The sequence below is a fragment of the Manis javanica genome, chromosome 1, assembly GCF_040802235.1.
Source record: "Manis javanica isolate MJ-LG chromosome 1, MJ_LKY, whole genome shotgun sequence".
In the NCBI taxonomy this organism is placed as follows: Eukaryota; Metazoa; Chordata; class Mammalia; order Pholidota; family Manidae; genus Manis; species Manis javanica.
The window spans coordinates 26,885,219-26,902,367 of NC_133156.1; the positions used below are offsets into that span (position 1 = coordinate 26,885,219).

At 42.3% G+C, this 17,149-nt stretch overlaps 1 protein-coding gene across 7 annotated transcripts in view; it reads right to left on the bottom strand.

Annotated features, from left to right (window-relative positions):
• The window catches only part of SLC36A1 (solute carrier family 36 member 1), a 71,915-nt gene that overhangs the window by 32,292 nt on the left and 22,474 nt on the right, over window positions 1-17,149 (bottom strand). For 6 of the 7 annotated variants that reach the window (XM_073230407.1, XM_073230406.1, XM_073230404.1 and 3 more), the window contains 7 exons: window positions 16,560-16,648; window positions 16,005-16,100; window positions 13,987-14,071; window positions 13,375-13,593; window positions 6,248-6,346; window positions 3,487-3,653; window positions 276-445 (listed from right to left, as the gene is read on the bottom strand). In XM_073230407.1, coding sequence (XP_073086508.1) covers window positions 276-445; window positions 3,487-3,653; window positions 6,248-6,346; window positions 13,375-13,593; window positions 13,987-14,071; window positions 16,005-16,100; window positions 16,560-16,648 — 925 coding nt within the window. The remainder of the gene's footprint in view (window positions 1-275; window positions 446-3,486; window positions 3,654-6,247; window positions 6,347-13,374; window positions 13,594-13,986; window positions 14,072-16,004; window positions 16,101-16,559; window positions 16,649-17,149) is intronic. The other variant, XM_017645438.3, reaches the window with a different exon arrangement.

Below are 17,149 nucleotides of genomic sequence, written 5' to 3' on the forward strand. Positions count from 1 at the left end.
GTATGTGGAATAGTAGTTGTATGCCTTTACTATGACTTATGACCACCACCATAGCATTATAAATAAACTACTATTCTTCTTCCTTTGTTCTTTACAGTATATACAAGCAATTCACTTCACCATCTGGACATGCCTCAACTGTGAAACTGAGACAGCATGCCAAGGTTTTTGCTTGGCAGTTTCATTACAACTCAAGCTCTGTCTCAAGAAAGCTCTGGGGACTGGGAGCCCTTTGGGAAAAAGCAAACGAGACATTTATCTCGTCTTCTACTCACATGTCAAGCAGACCAGCACAGTACGCACAAACAGGTCTACCACCAGCTCACAACGCTCAGGCACTCGGGACACAAAGAAAGGGATGATGATCTCGGCTGGGACATAGAACTGCAGGGCATAAGTGAAGAAGATGCCGATGGAGTAGAGCAGCTTAACCGACTGGTACAGCCTGCAGAGAGAGCCAAGACACATTCAAAGGTCTACTCTGCATGCTCAGACACAGCAGTGACAGTACAAAATGGCCCCAGTGAGATTTGGCCATACTATCCAAGTTACAAATGCACATGTCCTTTAGACCCAGCAATTTCTAGGGATTTATCTTGTAGACACACTTACTTGTGCAAAAACTTACAAAATGTGTTGTTGCAGCATTATGTGAGTGCAAAGACTGAAAACAGCGTCAATGTTTATCAGTAGGGAACTGGTTAAGTAATCTTGGTGTCAACCATATAGTTGTTAAGAAGTATGAAGCAGAACCATAGGTGCTGTTATGGAACTAGTGCCATAATAAACTATTAAATGAAAAAAAGCATGAAGCAGAACAGTCTATAGTGAGCTTCAAATTGTCTAAAAGAGAAAAGAAGAGGAAAATTACTCCTCCTTACACGCACATGCATATGACATTCTTACATACACTTAATATCTCCAGAAGGAGACACAAGAAACTGGTAATATGGTAGCCTCTGAAATGGAAAATTGTAGAACTGGGGAGGTGAGTGGAAACTTAACATTTTCTGTACGCCCTTGAACATTTGGAATCTTTACTGTGGGCATATTTACTTTCAAAAATCAAAACAACTAAAAATAAAATTAAAATGTAACAAGCCTGTTTACATCCTTCCCATCCAATTCAGTGCTTCCTAGAACCAGATGGTGACCATGCAGGACCAAGAGGTGGGAGCACAATCCCTCTCTCCATTCCACTACGGCTGTCTTCTTACCACTCCTCCGTGTGCAGCTTCTCAGGGAGACCACTAGCTCACCATGGGATCTCTCTATCTTACCCCGTGCCTAGGAGGGTGTGGGGCAGAAAGAAAGTCTGATCAATAAGTACTCATGGATCTGCCCCTAAGCAAAGGTCCACCTCAAACAAGACCCTAGTACATTAAGCAGTTAGAAAGACTGGCCTCCCCCCTTGTTGGAAATCTATTTTTAAATGATTATATTATATATAATGTGCATTGAATTTCTCTGTGGCTGAATTTAATACCTAGAAGATGTTCTTATGCTATGAACACGAGAACACCCTGAGAGAGACTGAGTTTAACAAAAGGTCTTAACTTGCTCCAAGAATAGATAATGAAAACCCTTTGGAAAAAATCAGGCAGTAGCTCTATAATTAAACTCAGTGCAGCACCAAAACCTTCTGGAGTGCTGATAAGTCTGGAATCAGGATAATCACCCACATGGATGGCCAAATAAATTATACCCAAATGCAGGCAGAAAGATTAGAGTAGCTGGGTTTGGAGTGTGAGAGGAAAGAAGAGAGATGCTCGTCTATGGCTTCAGATTACATGGGCTGCTTCTGCTGCTCCTGGTCCATTTATCTTTAGTTATGTCAAGTTACCACCTGACGTTTGGAAGAACAGGGACATCTGGAAATTTAAAATCAGGCATCAGAGGGAAAGAGAAAGACTTCCTGAAAACAATGACCCATCTCAGGGCTACGATTTGGCAGCCACACAACAAGCCTTGTCCCCAGACTTTGCTGTTTAGGGTGTCCTGTGCTAAACATTGTTGACACTACTGAGTAAACATTTCTCTCACTTTTCTCAGTCTGTCCTTGTACCATAACACTAATCAGAGCTCTAAAAAACACACAGGCAGATCAACCAGGCCAGCCTAAAAGGTCATCCTGATTCCCAGGGCAGTCAACAAGCTCCTCAGTACCTACTCACGGCTGCTCTCCATAATGAAATTTTACTCTGAAAAACAGAAGTGTGGCTTAGGACACACCCCATGACATCTACCTTTTTAGGAAGCATTTAAATATGGCTCAGTGTTTTCCTACAATACACCAACCAAGAAATAAGGAAAGTGAGATACAGAAGGACTCTGGACAACCCCTGGTCCCCGCTGAGAGGCCTCCATCCACACGTCAAGCTGGTGACTGGCGTGGAAAAGGCACAGCGGAGGCTGAGAACCAAGCAGACCTGTCCTCCTCTCTCCCCTTCCATTGGGAATGGCCTAAGGTGAATAGGTGGGATACTTGGCCCTCCTAGGCTCAGATTCTAGGGAGAAATAGTGTTATTGGTCAGCTGATGAACCAATCCATCCAACATATACCTCCACAGAAATCACTCATCCAAACAAGGAAAAAAGCTCAGGGCAGCATCCTACATCTCCATCACACCTGGACACTATTACAGAGCTCTTTACACACGTTTCACTTGATCTGTGTGACAATCCTGACAGGAAGAAATGACTATTTCTGGTTCCCAGAAGAGGGAACTGAGGTAGTGAGCGGCTGTGATTTGTCAGAGGCGACAGAGCTAGGGTGTGGCAGATCACCTCTATCCTCTCTGCCCCAGTTGTTCCTTGATAACATCTCCTCACTTATAAAATGCCTCAGTTTTGTGATTTTGTTCAGAAATCATTCACTGGCTAATGATTAGGGGCCAGGCATTGTGCCAGGTGCTGGGATAAAATGGAGAACTGGGCAGTTGCTGTCCTCACAGAGCTTACCATGGAGTGAGACCACAGTTCAGGTGAAGGGACAACGAAAACACAAAGTGCTAAGAAGCAGGATGAGATCTGAACAGGCCCCTGTGGAGGCACAGAGCGAGGGCATCTGCTGGAAGCTGTAGTCAGTGAGCCTCCAGAGAGTTTCTCAAACACACTCCTCAGCAAGACTCCCTGCTGAGTGGGAATTAGGTGGGGGTAGGTTTAGAGCCTGAATGGCCCTGACAGGCACATTAAGGGTTTTGCCTTTTTTATAAGCAAAGGGAAAGCTTGGAGGGACTGTCAACAAGAAAGCATGACTGGCTTGAGTTTCAGACGGCTCACACAGATAACACTTGGGGAGAGACTCAGGCAGGGAGCCTGGTCAAACAGCGTGGTGGGCAGCAAACGTGGCGATGGTGCTGGCCTAGGGGATGGTGGCAGCAGTGGTGTGAAGTGTGCTGATTTAAGGGATAAGTAGAAGGAAAAACCCATATTTTAACCCCTTAACTTAAGGAAAAATTCAGGCTGCCAACCTTCCCCACGTACCAGCAGTTGGGCAGGTTCAGGGTGATACTGCCTTGAATGTGAGCTCCAAACTGTAGGTACCCCAGACACCCCAGGCTGATGTAGAGGGCAGTGATGATAGCCATGCCCACATACAGGATGAACGGAAACTTCCGGGGATCCTTCATTTTGTTTTCAAGGGGCAGAACCTAGGAGAGTAGGGAGAGAAAAGAGAAAGCATAGAAAAAAGTGACATTAATGGCCAAAAAAAGTGATATTCTCAGGAAAAAAATGACTTCTTATCCCCAGAATTCCCCAGCAGCACATCTATCCTGTACTAGACAGACAGACAAATGCAAGTTGCTTCCTTGGAGTTACACTAGCAGAGCTGGGGAAGGCCTGGAGCGAACTATCTAAGCCAGGAAGTCCTAAGGGTGGGCAGGATTGGGGCCAGGACTCCTGACCCAACCCAGCACTCCACCTACTGCTCTAAGGTCCTTGTAGGCTGGAAGTGCTCTGTGCCCCGGGATGCAGCCACATGGCAACCAGCAGGCCCCGTCGCATCATGCCCGCCTGGCACAAGGAGGAACGGATGCTGTTGGAGGTACTTGGAGGTACAGGCGGGCTATACTTCACCCGAGAGCACAGCTCTGCTAGCCTGTCCACAAAATATAAAATGTAGTTCAGGGACAACCGCCATTCTAGTTCCCAGAACCTGTTTCCTTCCCTCAAAAAGGGCAGGTACCAGTGGCGATGAGTTAAAACCTCCAAGTTAGAGAAATGGAGATGCCAGGTTGGCATGATTAATAGAAGATCTTGGAGATTCAGATCTCAGAGATGTACATAACAAAACCCACTTTCCAGACTCCTACTTCAAACCACTGACCCTTGCTGCCTCTTCTCCCACAGCAGAGGACCTTTTTAAACTAGAGGTAAAGCAATGAACAGCTGCGTATGAAGACTGGTTCATTTAGGAATGGAGAAAACAGGAGGTAGGACTGTGACAATCTTCACAGTCCACTATCACCTGCAGCTGGCATGGCCATCAAGGAACAGCAGCACAGTGCAAGGTCTTAGCTGTCCCATAAACCATCCCAGAGCTTGTCATTTGCCCATCTTCCTCAAGCATCTGCAGCCATGACCCAGAGCAGGTCTGTGCCGGACACACCCCAGCAGACACTGAGTCCACTCCAGGCCCCGCGCTCTGAGAGGCCCCACGGCTCTGCATTTCTGCCTGGCTTTCAGCACCCCTCACATCAGCCCGAGGGTACCAGGCTTCAGCTGATCCACACCCAATGAGGAACAGTTTCTAAGCTTTCCTTCAGCTTCCTTCCAGGTAGAGTCTAGAGCACAGGCAGCAGAGAGCCCATCTCCTGCATGTCTGCCAGGCCTGGGAAGCAGGGATAAACACAGAGAGCACAGAGAACAGACAGCAGTGGCACTTTACTTGGACATGCTGAACAGCCCTCAAATCCAAACTAAGTCAAAACAGCAATGTTTTCTCTACTGTAAAAATAGAACACACAGAGAAACTTTAAAGTAACAGGAAATGACAATTACAGAATGACTCTGTATATAAGTCTTGCCCGATGAAATGAAGCAAAGAATAACTTCTGCACTGTGCTGCTCAGAAGAACTGACCAATTCAGTACAGTGCCTCTTAAGAACCCGGTCTCAGGGCATCTTCCACACACAGTCTCCTCCCACCACTCCTGAGTTCCTAGGACTGCTTTCTCACTGCTGCAATATAGGCCTGTTCAGGCCTCTGCTACAGCAGCAGGGAAACCATTTGTTTGTGAATCAAAGTGAGACACTCTTCCTAGGCAAAGAAAAGCCCCAAAAAGAGCACAGTGAAAGGTTTAAAACCTCAGGACAACTTATACACAATCGCCCAAGGCCTTCCCCGTGATGTTAGAGCCTTAACACTTTCATCAATGCCACCAGGGCAATTACTCAGCATTTTGACAAAAATTTTTTTGGCTCCTAGGTTTTCTTAAAAGTGTATAAGGAGATAGGGAAACAAATAAGGACAAGGTATTCCATGAAAGAAGTGTCTTCTCATTTCCTAAGCTCTTGGCTAGCAGAGATAATTTTCTCAGAGAAGAATTCTGGAACTTTATTACAAAAAATACAAATAAAAATCAAACTAAGTACAACTGGGTGGCAGATTCCTTTCTCTAGGAGACGAATTTAGTGAAATCACTGTAATGATGGGGGAAGCTAAGCTAGGAGTGAAAGTTACTCATTTACACAAACAAAACACAGCATACCAATGTTCCAGGGCAGAGAGATTATTCCTACATTTATTGATTTAATAATAAAATCAATAGTATTAGTAATGAAAATAAAATTTAGTTAATGCTCACCATGTGTCTGGGACTGTGCGAAGCACTTATACATATCTTATTTAATCCTAACAACTACTAATCATTAAGTTCAATTTTGAGAAGCAAACAATGAAGGCTCAGAGAGGTTAAGTCCTTACTCAAGGTCCCACAGTCACTCCCCCTGGCAGAGCCAGGACTCACCGAAGTCAGTCTTCCTAATTGCCATGTACTGTTGCTTCCTGCACACCCAGAAGATGAGTGTGCTACAGAGAGGGTTTGAATGTAAACATTCTCAAATTACATATGATTTATTTTCTAAAGTTGGAGCAAGGAAATTTCAGTGGAATCCCTGAAATGCCATTCAGTAACTGGCCAATAAATCTCAGAAGATAATTTCTAATAGCAGTTCCTCAGCCTTCCTTAAAGCAGACTTCAAAGACACCAAGGGCACCAGAGTATCACAGTGCAACTCTTACCATCCCGATGCCTTCAAACGCAAAAATGGCTGTGCCAAAAAACAGTGGGTAGGTCTTCCAGGGTGCCACCAAGGGGAGGTGGCTGGGGTCTGGTATCCTCTGAAAGACAGATAATAAAAAACAAAGCAAAGGCTATATAGTGGATTGAGATTTGAAACCAAACACCAGACAGATCATACTTTTTCCTAAATTCAACTCTCTGAAGGGAGAAGTCTGACACCTGATAAATGATTTGGGGACATTTAGCCTTTGTATTTTTTCTCGGCAAGATGAAAAAACCCTACTTGCTTTGGGGAAAGACCAGCTCAATGTACCATAAAAAACTCAAATATTAGAGCTTGCATAAAAATAGACACATTCTTTCAGTAGGTAATCCCATCCCCAGAAATTTAATCCAAGTAGAAAAAAAAAATCAATATATGAAAAAAGTTGAGCAAAACTATTTAACAGTAATTAAAAATAATCTAAATGTTGCCAAGCAAGTGAACAGTTTATTGCACATCAGCTATACCACAGAACATTATGCACTATTTAAAAAGTAAAACTTGAATAGTAAACATAGTATTCTTCATGTAAGCGTAGATTAAAAATTTAAAAAAAAAAAAAAAAAAAGAAAGAAAGAAAGAAAAGGGGGATTACTCCTTAACGTAAATCAAAGATCAACGCATGCTTTAAATATCCTTAATGTTGATCACTTAAAGGGTGTCAGATGATCAGCTATGGAGGTACTCTTTTCTGATAATATTCCTTTCTCTTAATTAAAAAAAAAAAAAAAAAGCAGTTACGGTGTGCTGACCTCCAATGAGTTCTGCACAGTGGTATAGAGGGCATGTCAAAGTGTGGGCAAAGGGTCTGTTTGTTTCTATGCAGAAGATCAAGGCCTAGCTTGGATACCCAGAAAATGAACTAAGATACGATATGAGGAGGAGCTTCCGGCATCAGCACTCTCTGGAGGACTTGTGCCGGGGGATGATCATCAAAAAGCCTCCACAGGGATCCGGACGATGCTGCGGTTGTGGCTGCATCCAGCCCACCGTCTCCTGGACTTGCCATAAGAATGAGGAGGGAGATGTCTAGGCTGGCATGTGCATACAGTGAGACAACGAATTTGACCGGATCTGTACTGTTGGAACTCAACCAGGAGTTGGGAGGGGTGCAAGTTGTAGCACTCCAAAATCTCATGACTATAGACTATCTATGGTTAAAAGAACATATGGGATGTGAACAGATCCCAGAAATGGGCTGCTTTAATTTGTCTGATGGTTCAAGTACAGTTGGACAATATCCATCATATCATAGATAAATTTTCACAAATGCCTAGGGTGCCTAAATGGTTTTCTTGGCTTCACTGGAGATGGCTGGTAATTATAGATTTGCTTTGTTTATGTCACCGTATTCCTATTATGTTAATATGTGTGTGCAAATTAGTTAGTAGTTTAAAACCTATACATACTTAAGGTACTATACAAGAAGATATGTCAAAGAAATAATCAATCCTCCCAAGTTTCCTTCATATGCTACATCTATAGCTTTTCTTCTTCCTTCCTAATTACAACCCTTAAATAGAATTCGTGCCTCAGATCGAATTTACCGAGTATCATAATTCCTCCAGGTGGTAAAGATACCTTGAGACAAGTGCTGGGCATAGAAGCCACAGGGCATAAATCTGCAAAGAAGTAAAAAGCTAACCTTTGCAAACAATATGGCTTCTCTCTCACTTACCAACTTTACATTTCCCTGTATGGCCCCGGAAGCTGACTGGTTAGCCAGAGACGGGTAAGATTCCTCAAGGGAGGAACAACCTAAGACAGGCACAGTCACAGGGGGGCCATCAGGTGAGAATTTGGGGATCAACAGAGGTGAGGCTCAGAACCTCACCCCCCCTGCTTTGAGAGAAATCTTCTGCATCCGTGGATGTCTTGCTGCCCTTGTCTAGCCTGGATTAATACTTAGTCCATAGGCACACACCTGATCATCTGATCATCTACATTTGCCTTCTTACAGCATTAAACTATGTTTTCTACCTTTATCTTACATCTACCTACCACTTCAGCATTTTATTAAAAATAAAAATAATAATAATAATAGGAGAAATGTGGGATCAACATATAAATCAAGTACAAAAATCAAACGAATATTCATATTTGACCTGATTGTTTATAGGTCATATTGCATGATCAAAACTGAAAGTTTCTGTGATGAATGCCCTTGTACTGTTCACCATGTAAGAATTTATTCACTATGTAAGAATTCGTTCACCATGTAAGAACTTGTTCGTTATGCTTCAGAAGATTGGAGACTGACGAGAATTAGGCTTGAGATGGATTAATGATTGTACATTGAGCGTTGACCCCCCTATACTGAATTTTATTGTTGTTAACAACCATTTGATCAATAAATATGAGAGATGCCCTCTCAAAAAAAAAAAAAAAAAAAAAAGTAAAACTTGAGATATGGGACTCCATGGAAAACCACTTATGAAATAATAGTGAGAAAATTTTTGTTTTGACATGTAAATTTTTCTTACATGTAAATTTCATATTTACATATTCATTATGATACAACTACTTAAACACACCACACAGATAAAGCTGGAAGGGAAAGTGGTAGATTTTTAGATGAACTCTTTTTCCTTTTTTCTCTACTTTTCTTTCTTTTTAATTCTTGTGATTGAGTTGGAGTATTTGAAAAATATTGATAGGCATATTGCAGGAGTACTGGAACATTTGGGAAGAAAACAGGAAAAAAAGCATTAAAAAAAAGGCATTTGGTAACTACAGGTAACTGTAAGAGTAAACAAGCAAGAAGGTGACAACACAGAATCCTACTTGGCTCATAGATGAATAAGAGTCCCCAGTGACGGCAGCATTGAAGGGGCAGGACTCAAGAGTGAGGCAGAAGCTGCCATCCATTTAGATTTGGGCTTTTTAAACCACGTGCATACGTTCATTAAATTAAAATGCAAATTGACTTTAAAATGGCCTTTTACAATGTTTTAAGATTGATTTAACTATAGAGGTATTCAGATGAATATGGGGCATGTTCTAACAGTGTGCAGAGGAATATCAGTGAACAGAAGGACATCTAATACTAATCTGCAATAGGGCTTCTCTCTCTTTTTTTTTTGAAGAATAATGGACATGATCATTAATTTCCCATGGATGTGGGAGAAAAGCAGCAGCTCTCACTATTATTATTTTTTTTTTTGAGGGGGCATCTCTCATATTTACTGATCAAAATAAACATAATTAACAACAATAAAATTCTGTATAGGGGCGTCAATGCTCAATGCACAATCATTAATCCACCCCACGCCTAATTCTTGTCAGTCTCCAATCTTCTGAAGCATAATGAACAAGTTCTTACATGGTGAACAAATTCTTACATAGTGAATAAGTTACATGGTGAACAGTGCAAGGGCAGTCATCACAGAAACTTTCGGTTTTGATCACGCATTATGAACTATAAACAATCAGGTCAAATATGAATATTTGTTTGATTTTTTACTTGATTTATATGTGGATCCCACATTTCTCCCTTTATTATTATTATTATTTTTTTTTTTTTAAATAAAATGCTGAAGTGGTAGGTAGATGCAAGATAAAGGTAGAAAACATAGTTTAGTGTTGTAAGAGAGCAAATGTAGATGATCAGGTGTGTGCCTGTAGACTATGTGTTAATCCAAGCTAGACAAGGGGAATAAAACATCCACGAATGCAGAAGAAGAAACTTTTGGTTTTGATCACGCATCATGAACTATAAACAATCAAGTCAGATATGATTATTCGTTTGATTTTTATATTTGATTTATATTCTTACTATTATTTTTATTAAGGTATTATTGATATACACTCTTATGAAGGTTTCACATGAAAAAACAATGTGGTTACTACATTCACCCATATTACCGTGTCCCCAAATACCCTATTGCAGTTCCTGCCCATCAGTGAAGTAAGATGCCACAGAGTCACTATTTGCCTTCTCTGTGCTACACTGTCTTCCCACTGATCCCCACCACACCATGTGTGCCAATCATAATACAACAGGGCTTCTCTTCTAAAGATTTCAATACAATTAGACTATAGTCTCCCTAAAATATAAATAATTTTTTAAAAATACTTTTTTCGGAGCCCTTACTAAGAAATTAGTTACATATCTTTATAAAAAGCATTTCAGTAGTTGGGGTGAAGCCAGACTAATAAATATTTTTGCTCTATAATGAGACAAGAGAGTGAGAATGCTCTGTAACTATTCCTGAGTCACAGTGTAACTTAAGTTCCTGGAAAAAGAAGCGATATGTTGATTAGCTGATGACTATTGCCCAGGTTCATATTCAGATCAGGTTGAGGTCTCAGAATGGGAATTTCAGAATACATGTCTGGGGACACTGGAATGAATGAGACCAGCAGAAGGAATTTATGATTCTACATATTTAATGATTGTCACTGACTTATAACTCAACCAACTAAACACAAAAAGTTTAATTTGCAAAGAAACATATCAAATAAAATAGCTCACTTTTAACATATTGCCTCCTCAATTCTATAACACTATCACTGTGTATACTATCATCATATATAATACTATATAATTACAATAATAACAGCTTTTTGAGAAAATGCTATTAAATTACATAAAGATTGCAAGATGTACTCTGATTCTGGAAATGTTGTAACTGTGAAAATAATGCACCTTTGAATTAAGGACATGCAGTGATAACACATTTATTGGAATCCCCTGTGGGCAAGACCCTCTGCTCAGAACTGTGCCATTCATTGTTCCATGTGACCAGGGTATGGGGAAACCTGCTCAGCGGAAAGATCTCGGTTGGCTTCCCAGGATGGTGTGAACATGAGGAGCAAGAGCACTTGGTACATACATGCTGAGGATTAGGTAAGAACTCAGGAACACTGGACAGCAGGGGAATCTTCACGGTAACCAGGGCAAAATGCCAGGATACAACAGCAGTAAGAGCAGCAACAAAAAAGACCCAGAGGGCACACCTTCAGCTACATGGCCCATCAAAGTGAAGCTGCTCTGCACACAGCCAAACCACTATCCCCTCATGCCGTTCCCAGGGCAGACAGCGCTACAGAGCAGAGTACTTCTTGGGCAAGTCAGATGCAGGCTCAGAATTGCTCTCCAGAAATTAGAGGGATGTCTCATCTCAAAATAGGTTGTACTATGCATAGTTAATGCTCTGGACAAAACTACTCTCAGTGGGGACTGAGATATTATCAGAACTCACATTCCCATCCCAGCCTTCTGATTATGGCAACCACCAACACTCTGACCACCTGCAGTGGTTTAAAACTAAATGCAGAGTGTGTGTGTGTCTATGTCAGGTGGCCTCACTCACTTTATCTTTAATGTCCACTGCAGTGTGTCCTAGGCACTGACTGAGATCTTAATTACAAAGTTAAATCATGCGTTTACTTACCCTTCCTTGTTTTAATTTAATTTGCTAATGGCAGAGAAAGAAACACTTTGGAAATAGTCAAGCATGCATTTACAGGTCTTTCCTTCTAGTCCCATAAAAAATGACACATAGACAGGTGACTATGCTGTGTTTTAAAAAATAGTTCTGCAGCAGAACAGTCACTATCTACCACCCATCTGATTTACTAAGACAAGAAAAAACAGTAAATGCTCACTGAATACAATGTTAATACAAATTTATTATGTCACTTCCTCAGTACAGGAAGTCCTGCATTTATGACCACTGTTTCCTAGAAACTACATCAGTGGGTGACTGGTTCACTGTTAGGCAGACTGTATGAAAATGAGTTAATGTTTACCTGTCAGACTGACCAAAATGAAAAAGACTGTTGGCTAGGGTAGGATACTTACATGCTGTGTATGGAAGGGAGTCTACATGAAATTGTAAATTGCTTTTGGAAAAAGCCACTTGGCAATAGAAAAAGTTCAAAAGTGCATATTTTTCAGCAACTGTATCTCTAGAGAAATATCTTGGAGAAATATTTATACATGTTCACAAAAAGGAAGGCCTAAGAACACTCACTGTCATAATCCTGAAAGGATACTAAAATTATAAAGGACCTGACAGTCTGCTGACTGGGGACTGGTTAACTGAACTATGGCACATCTATTCTCTAAGATACTGTATAGCCATTAAAAAGGATGAGGTAAAACTAGGTCTATCACAACATGGAAAGTTCTCTGAGGCACTGTCGAGGGAAAAGAGCAAGGTAGAAGAACACTACATATAATAATTTTAAAATTATGTTAAAAAAACACACAAAAAAAATTTTATATTTTATATACTTCTCTGCATACTAATGCAATGTGTAAGAGCATTCACAGGACCTAGGCGGAGACACAGCCATCACACTGGGGGCTTCCTGAGAGGAGGAAACTCAGGGTGAGGATGTGGCACTCAGTCTAAGTACTGTGTTGTCTGCATTTTAACGAGTATGTATTGATAAACTATTTAGGGAATTAAATTTAAATGTTTTTTTTTACATGACGCTTTTATTCACCTGTTTTCACTCTTTTCCTTTTCTCAAGTCTTGGAAAAATGCATTGTTTTGTTCACAGTCACAGGGCTTAAGGGTCCATTTTTTCAGCCTGACCTTTCACCCACCTATATACAGATGCCCTTTCTTGTCCGACCCCATACCTGCCCACGTGGGCTATGCAAGGAGGAACAATGACTGGATTTATAATTCTGACAAATATAAAACTGGAGTGGCAAGGAATTATTATACCTAAATATAGGTTAGACAAGTTGATTTTTATTGTCATCTTAATATTTTTCTCTATTTTCCAATACTATACAATGGTCATCTATTAATTATCTAATTGGGAAACAGTCTAAACCACTGATTTCAGTGGGGGTGATTCTGACCCCCAGGAACATTTGGCAATGTCTGGAGACATTTTTGGTTGTCACCATGTGGAGAGTGGTTGCTACTAGCACCTAGTGGGTAGATACCAGGGATACTGGTCATGACAAAGTCATCTGGTCCAAAATGTCAGTAGTGCTGGAGTTGAGAACTGGCAGTCTAAACATGCTACACATAAGTAACACATCTCTACTTCTGTCTCACTTACTTGTTCTCTTTACTTATTTATTTAATAGGCATGGGGGGAACCCAGGTGCCTACCTGAACAATGTACTGGTAGATCACGACTAGGCTGACCAGCATGGTGATGTTGGCCAACAGGGAGAAGATGGACAGGGCTCGGAGATTCCTGACGAAAACCAGCAGCACCAGAAAAGGCAGGAAGGTGAGCATGTAGAGGCGTGAGTCCATGGTGGGCGTCAGGACCACCGTCTCATTGTTGTGGCAGTTGGTGGTGGTCCCATTGGCCGCTTCTATCACCTAGAATGAGGTGAAGAAAAGAAGCGGAAAAGCCTCTGAACCCCAAAGGCCGTGGACCTCCCACCAGAAGGGGTTCCTGACTAATGGCTCAGTATGTGAACAAGGCCCTAGAGAGGTCTGTGGTTGGTGAACAGCCTTTGGTGGACTCTGGCATTATCATTACCAATTGTCTGGGTGGGGATGAATCATGTCTTACCTAAAGGCAGGAGGACAGATAAGACATCCTGACATTTCTGGACACCCTAGGTCTTTAGAGGAAATCAAACAAAAGACACTGTTCTATGTAAAGTGTTAGAATCTTAATTCTTTTGTTGACCAAAACTGGCTTGGAAGGAATCCTAAACAGAGAGTCCACTTATCTCTTGCCATTCTCATTTTTTACCAGGGCCCTACCTGCTTAAAGTTGTCAGCCAGAAAAACAAAGTAGACACAACAGAATCCCAGCTGTGTGACAATCAGGAAGAAGTCCACAATGTGCCTGTAGGTGGGGAGGAAAAAATACAATGATTATGACTATAAAAACTGAAACTCCCAGAGAGATGGCTGTTTGAACAGTGCTTTTTCCCAAGTCATCACAGACCGTTCCCATTCAGTGACAAGGATGTGTGTGCCTTATGCTAGGTGCCACCCATCTGGAGCTTGGGAGGAGGGAGAAAGAAGTGCTGTCTGTGTGGTTTCTAAGGTCCCTTTCCTGGCTTCTTGCTTCCAATGCTGCATGGGGTCAGGCAATCCCGAGACTGTGCTGGCTGGAGCAGAGCACACACACACACTAGGACATCTGCCTAGCCCCTGGGACAACCCACCACCCTTCTCCATGGGCCTCCTATCCCATTTCACACCATTTGGAACTAAAGCTTTAGGGTGCCCTTAGCCTAAAAGCACACGAAGTGGACCCGTCACAATTTCCATAACTTGGAGCCAAGAACCCCAGAACAGATGTACCCAAACAGACTGCTGGTTGAAGCACTGTAACAACAGCAGCTGCTGTTAACCTAAAGGGTCATCAAAAAGAACATGATTAAATTACAGGCCATCTCAGATGGAATAGTATACAGCAGGCAAAAGAATATGTTAGATCTATATGTGCCGACAGAGAAATGTCTAAGACCTTTAAGGGAAAAAAAGAAATTTCCAGACAGTGTGCATAGTATGTGCCAAAACTCTTAAGAATGGGTGTGTCTGCAAAGATACAGAAAATTCCAAAAGGGTACCCACAGAACTGTGACCAGAATATATTTTTACTTTTCACTTTATGCTCCTCTATCTCATTCAGAAAATTTTTTTTCACCACAAGAACACATTAATTTTATTAAAGAGGAGAAGGGAGTGAGGGAGGAAAGAAGGGCTGGCGGGGAGAGGGAAAGCAGAGGCGGAGGGAGAAAAGAACAAGAGAGCGGAAGAGAGGGAGCGCGGGAGAGGCCGGGAGAGGGGGAGGGGGAGGAAAGACACTGGGTCAGAGACCCGCTGGCCGGCCAGCGTAGCCACGCGGCAGTCCACTCCTCCCTGTCACAGGTGAGTCTCCTGAATCACACGAACCTGCATCACATAAGGAAGCTGGGTATGTGAAGGGAGAAAGTCTCCCTATAACCACAGAAGAGGTTTTCTGGAGAACAAAGTTTTAATGTTGTTCAATAAAAAAAAAAAAAAATTCAACCCTTGATAGCATCAATTCTCTACACCTAAATATACTTGTTTCCTCAAATAGGAAACAAAATATAGACTATTTCCTTTCAGGCATCTGAAAGTTACCCTAAGGAGAAATTTCCAAACACCCACCCCCAAAATTCCTGCAACATCCCTTTCCCTAAGAAATCTATTTGTTCTAGATCACCTCAATCCTCCTCGAAGCCTTCCTTTCCCTGCCCAGCACCCTGCCCTTATAGCACCTAGCATGTGCACTCCTCATCTGGCACGGCGGACAAGAGGACCTTAAAAGCTCTCCCCTTCCGAGCCCCTAAGATGTACTTCCTGACTATGACACTCTCTCTGCTGGCCTGCCTGCCCTCTTGCTGTCGAGCTTCCCGCACATCTTTCTCCTGACAGAGACTACAGTCCCTAGAGGTCCAGCCCTCTATAATTTACCTTGGGGAATCTCCTCCCCATGCCTAGAATTGCTTTGTACCACTTATAAAAGAATACTTAAATATCTTTGTTGAGCGAATAAGTGAAAAAGATTAAATTACTGGTCATATGCTGTTAAAGCTGGAGTGCCTAGTTAGAGGCCCAGAGAAGGGAGGGGTCACACAGCCAAGTTCACACAGATTACACCGGCAGAGTTGAGCGAGATGCCATGACTGTGATCCAAACAATGTTCTTTCACTACTTACACCATGTCCCACATCTCACACCTCCCTGTCTGAAGGCCTTCACACTGAGAAGCCACAGCTGCAATCAAAGCAGAAACCCATTACCTTCCCCAGTGCGCATGGTTCCGGAACCAGGAGACAGGAATGGATTCTAGGCCGTACATCACTGTGTCCCCATAGTCCACAAAGGGCTTATTCAGTCTGGGAGGAGGCGGGTCAGGGGGAGAGGAAGGGCAGAGAGTGCACGTTAGACAATGACAGTGACAGACAAATCTAACTCACAGACTCCCCCATCTGTTACCCTGGAGAAACCACTGAGTGCTGTAGCTAATGCTTTCAAGGATCAGAAATGTTAAGTCAACAGGACAGTTACTTTCATAATTAACAACCATCTGGTAGCATCATTTCAGTGTGATAAATATTACTAACCATATAAAATTAGAATGCAGTCTCTGGCTACTGGACATAAATAAATATGACAGATGACAACATCTGCAAAAGAACACAAAAATAACCAGGAGAAGGTAGCGTTGTGACAAATGGCAGCCACATCAGCTAGCACAAAGAACTCAGAGTGATCTGTGTAAACTCACTTTCAGTGTTGGTAACAGAACCCAGAAGGCCAGTTTGTCCTTGAGAGGTGGCTCAAAGGGCTCTCACCTGCGGCAGAAGTGGTGAGCACATTTCACCAGGATACCCATGCAGTGTACAGCCACGATGCCTATCACCAGCAGGCTGAGAGGACCCATCTGGGGACAGGGAAGAGAGGGAGAAACAAGCAGGCAGAATTAGGATTGAGCCCAATGGAAATTAGATTTGCAAATGATCAAAAGACTACAAGCAATTTCCAGTAACAGAACTGGCACAGTATTAGAGAAAGAAATCCAACTGTGGACATCGGCTCTGTGCAATGGGCACCATCTGGATTTTAGCACAGAATTAATCTCATGGAGAAGAATGACACAAGATAAAGCTGCTTCAAGACTGCTGCAGATCAGCAGAAGAGGAGGTCCCACTGACTGTCCAGGAAGAAGAAGGAGGTTAAGGGGTGGCAGAGGTTAGGGGGTAGTTATCTTTAAAACTATGTCAGAGCAAGAAAGACAAGACAGACGTAGCTAAAGACAATCCACATCTCTGAGCTATCTCCAGCTCTAAAGGAAACCGGAATGGCTTTGGATGGGCTGTCTATAGGGAATGAATCATAAAAGAAAAGTAAAATTCTCAGCCACCCACCCAGGGGTGGGGCATGG